Source organism: Ovis aries, chromosome 17 (assembly GCF_016772045.2).
Source record: "Ovis aries strain OAR_USU_Benz2616 breed Rambouillet chromosome 17, ARS-UI_Ramb_v3.0, whole genome shotgun sequence".
NCBI lineage: Eukaryota > Metazoa > Chordata > Mammalia > Artiodactyla > Bovidae > Ovis > Ovis aries.
In genome coordinates, this window is record NC_056070.1 from 44295459 (window position 1) to 44299004 (window position 3546).

The window sequence follows — 3546 nt, forward strand, 5'->3', positions numbered from 1 at the left end:
TTTCTCATTAAGCTTTTTTTAATGGGTCTCAAATTCTGTGACAGATTTTTGGTCAAGTTGTTTTCATTAAAAAGTACTGATTTTAAAAACTAATAACTTAAACTGCCACACACAAAACATATGGTCCACAAAAACATTCTCCTTTCCTTCTGAAGGTTTTACGATGCATTGTTATCATTAACCAGTCTTTTACTATTAAACTTAAATGGCCAATTGAGACAAACAGTTCTGAGACCGTTCTTCCACCACTGATTAAGACTGGGGTGGCAGGTATTGGGGATAATATTCATTTAGCCTTCTGAGCTTTCTGGGCAGACTTGGTGACTTTGCCAGCTCCAGCTGCCTTCTTGTCCACTGCTTTGATGACACCCACAGCGACTGTCTGTCTCATGTCACGCACAGCAAAATGGCCCAGGGGAGGATAATCAGAAAAGCTCTCGACACACATAGGCTTGCCAGGAACCATATCAACGATGGCAGCGTCACCAGATTTCAAGAATTTAGGGCCATCTTCCAGCTTTTTCCCAGAACGATGATCAATCTTCTCCTTCAGCTCAGCAAACTTGCAAGCAATGTGAGCTGTGTGACAATCCAGCACAGGTGCGTATCCAGCACTGATTTGGCCTGGATGGTTCAAAATAATCACCTGAGCTGTGAAGCCAGCAGCTTCCATGGGTGGATCATTTTTGCTGTCACCAGCCACATTGCCATGACGGACATCTTTGACAGACACGTTCTTGACATTGAAGTCCACATTGTCCCCAGGAAGGGCTTCACTCAGTGCTTCATGGTGCATTTCTACAGACTTCACCTCAGTTGTTACATTGACTGGAGCAAAGGTGACCACCATGCCAGGTTTGAGAACATCAGTCTCCACACAACCCACAGGGACAGTACCAATACCACCAATTTTATAGACATCCTGGAGAGGCAAACGCAAGGGTTTGTCAGTTGGGCGAGTTGGTGGCAGGATGCAATCCAGAGCTTCAAGCAGGGTGGTTCCACTGGCATTGCCGTCCTTACGGGTGACTTTCCATCCCTTGAACCATGGCATATTAGCACTTGGCTCCAGCATGTTGTCACCATTCCAGCCAGAAATGGGCACAAATGCTACTGTGTCAGGGTTGTAGCCAATTTTCTTAATGTAGGTGCTGACTTCCTTAACAATTTCCTCGTATCTCTTCTGGCTATAGGGTGGCTCAGTAGAATCCATTTTGTTAACGCCAACAATTAGTTGTTTCACACCCAGGGTGTAAGCCAGAAGGGCATGCTCACGGGTCTGCCCGTTCTTGGAGATACCGGCTTCAAATTCACCAACACCAGCAGCAACAATCAGGACAGCACAGTCAGCCTGGGATGTGCCTGTAATCGTGTTTTTGATGAAGTCTCTGTGTCCTGGGGCATCAATGATGGTAACATAGTACTTGCTGGTCTCAAATTTCCACAGGGAGATATCAATGGTAATACCACACTCACGTTCAGCTTTCAGTTTGTCCAAGACCCAGGCATATTTGAAGGAGCCCTTTCCCATCTCGGCAGCCTCCTTCTCGTACTTTTCAATTGTTCTCTTGTTGATCCCGCCACATTTGTAGATCAGATGGCCAGTCGTGGTAGACTTCCCTGAATCTACGTGCCCAATGACAACGATGTTGATGTGGGTCTTCTCCTTTCCCATTTTGGCTTAGGTTTAACAGTGGTTTTCATGACACTTGTGTCCTGGCGGCAAACCCGTTGCGAAAAAAAAAGCGAATGCTTCACTTTAATTACTGATGTACAGCTCAGAGTGGGTGTTCAGCAAATATTCATTCAATTACTTCAATGAATTGATGAAGAAGCCAACATCCATCCACTGAACCTGGAAAGGGGGCTGCCACAAATGTACAGCCAACCTGTACCTGAGCATACACAGTGTTCTTTCAGCCGAGAAGGCAAGAGGAGAGTTGTTGGATAGTGACATGGCCGTGCCTGCCCCATGGAGGTACATGCTAACAGCTGTCACTATTTATTATGGAGGCTTTACATGGAACTTGGCAAGCAAAGCCTAAAATGTACATGCAAGATCAAAGGAAGAAGTACTGAGGCCCTATTGAAGAACAACAATAAGAAAGGACTTTGACCTACTGCTTGTTACGGCTTGCTGTAATGCCATAATAACAAGACAATGATAAAGCATAGTGTGGACCACAAGTTGGCAAATAGCGGATCATAGGTCAAATATGGCAGCTGTCACAGTTTTTCTGGCACACAGCCATATTCATTTTATGTAGTATCTGTAGCTGCCTTTGTGCCTCAGTGGCAGAATTCAGTAGTTACAATAGACAATGGCCCACAAAGCCTAAAATATTTACTGTTAGGTAGGTAGAATAGGGAAAAGGAGTCCAAAATGGCGGTGGCTAAAAGACAAGGAAGATCAAAGGAAGGTCTGAGGACCAGAGTGAAGACTTCAGGTAGAAGAAACAGCACTCCTGGCTAAGCCCAATTTGCATAGGGCAGGCCCAGGTGGAGGAAAAAAAATATAAAAGGAGGAGCCAAAGAGCTTTCTCTCTCTCCCTCTCTCTCTCCTTCTCTCTCTCCCTCTCTCTCTCTCCCTCCCCCACATGCTCCTCCACTCTCTTCTCTTTGAGTCTTTGGGTTGGCATGCCCTCACACTTCAAGGATGGATTCTCCTGCTATCTTATAAATAAAATAGAGCTGTAACACTGATTTGCCTAAGAGCTATAACATGGTTTGTCCAAGACCCGAGAGCTGTGACATGCTGAGGGCTTTAATGTCCATCGCTCCAAATCTTTGCTGTGACGAGACAAAGAACCAAGGAACATACACTCGTGTGACATTTACTAACTGATTTTTAAAATGATTTATTTACTTTCACTGCACTGGGTCTTCATTGCTGCCTGTGGGTTTTCTCTAGTTGTGATGAGTGGGGACCACTCTTCATTGTGGTACACTGGCTTCTCTTGTTGGGGAACATGGGCTCTAGGCTCAAATGCTTCAGTAGTTGCAGCACGTGGGCTCAGTAGTTGTGGCTAAAGGTTTCAATGAGTGCAGGTTCAGTAACTGTGGTGCTTGAGCAAAGCTGCTTCACATCATGTGCCATCATCCTGGCCCAGGGATCATACTCATACTCCCTGCATTGACAGATGGATGCTTATCTGCTGTACCACCAGGGAAGTCCCCTAACTGTTATTAGCTGAATTGTTCAGTTCAGTTCAGTCGCTCACTCATGTCCAACTCTTTGTGACCCCATGAATCACAGCACACCAGGCCTCCCTGTCCATCACCTTCTCCCAGAGTTCACTCAGAATCACGTCCATCGAGTCCATGATGCCATCCAGCCATCTCATCCTCTGTCGTCCCCTTCTCCTCCTGCCCCCAATCCCTCCCAGCATCTAAGTCTTTTCCAATGAGTCAACTCTTCGCATGAGGTGGCCAAAGTACTGGAGTTTCAGCTTTAGCATCATTCCTTCCAAAGAAATCCCAGGGTTGATCTCCTTCAGAATGGACTGGTTGGATCTCCTTGCAGTGCAAGGGACTCTCAAGAGTCTT

The 3546-nt window shown here is 45.9% G+C and overlaps 1 protein-coding gene across 1 annotated transcript; it reads right to left on the minus strand.

Annotated features, from left to right (window-relative positions):
- LOC101111229 (elongation factor 1-alpha 1-like) lies at positions 1-1747 on the minus strand. Its single transcript, XM_042234445.1, has one exon. It carries the CDS (start codon positions 1673-1675, stop codon positions 287-289), a length of 1389 nt encoding a protein of 462 aa, XP_042090379.1. The 5' UTR covers positions 1676-1747; the 3' UTR covers positions 1-286.
- Positions 1748-3546: the final 1799 nt, after the last annotated feature.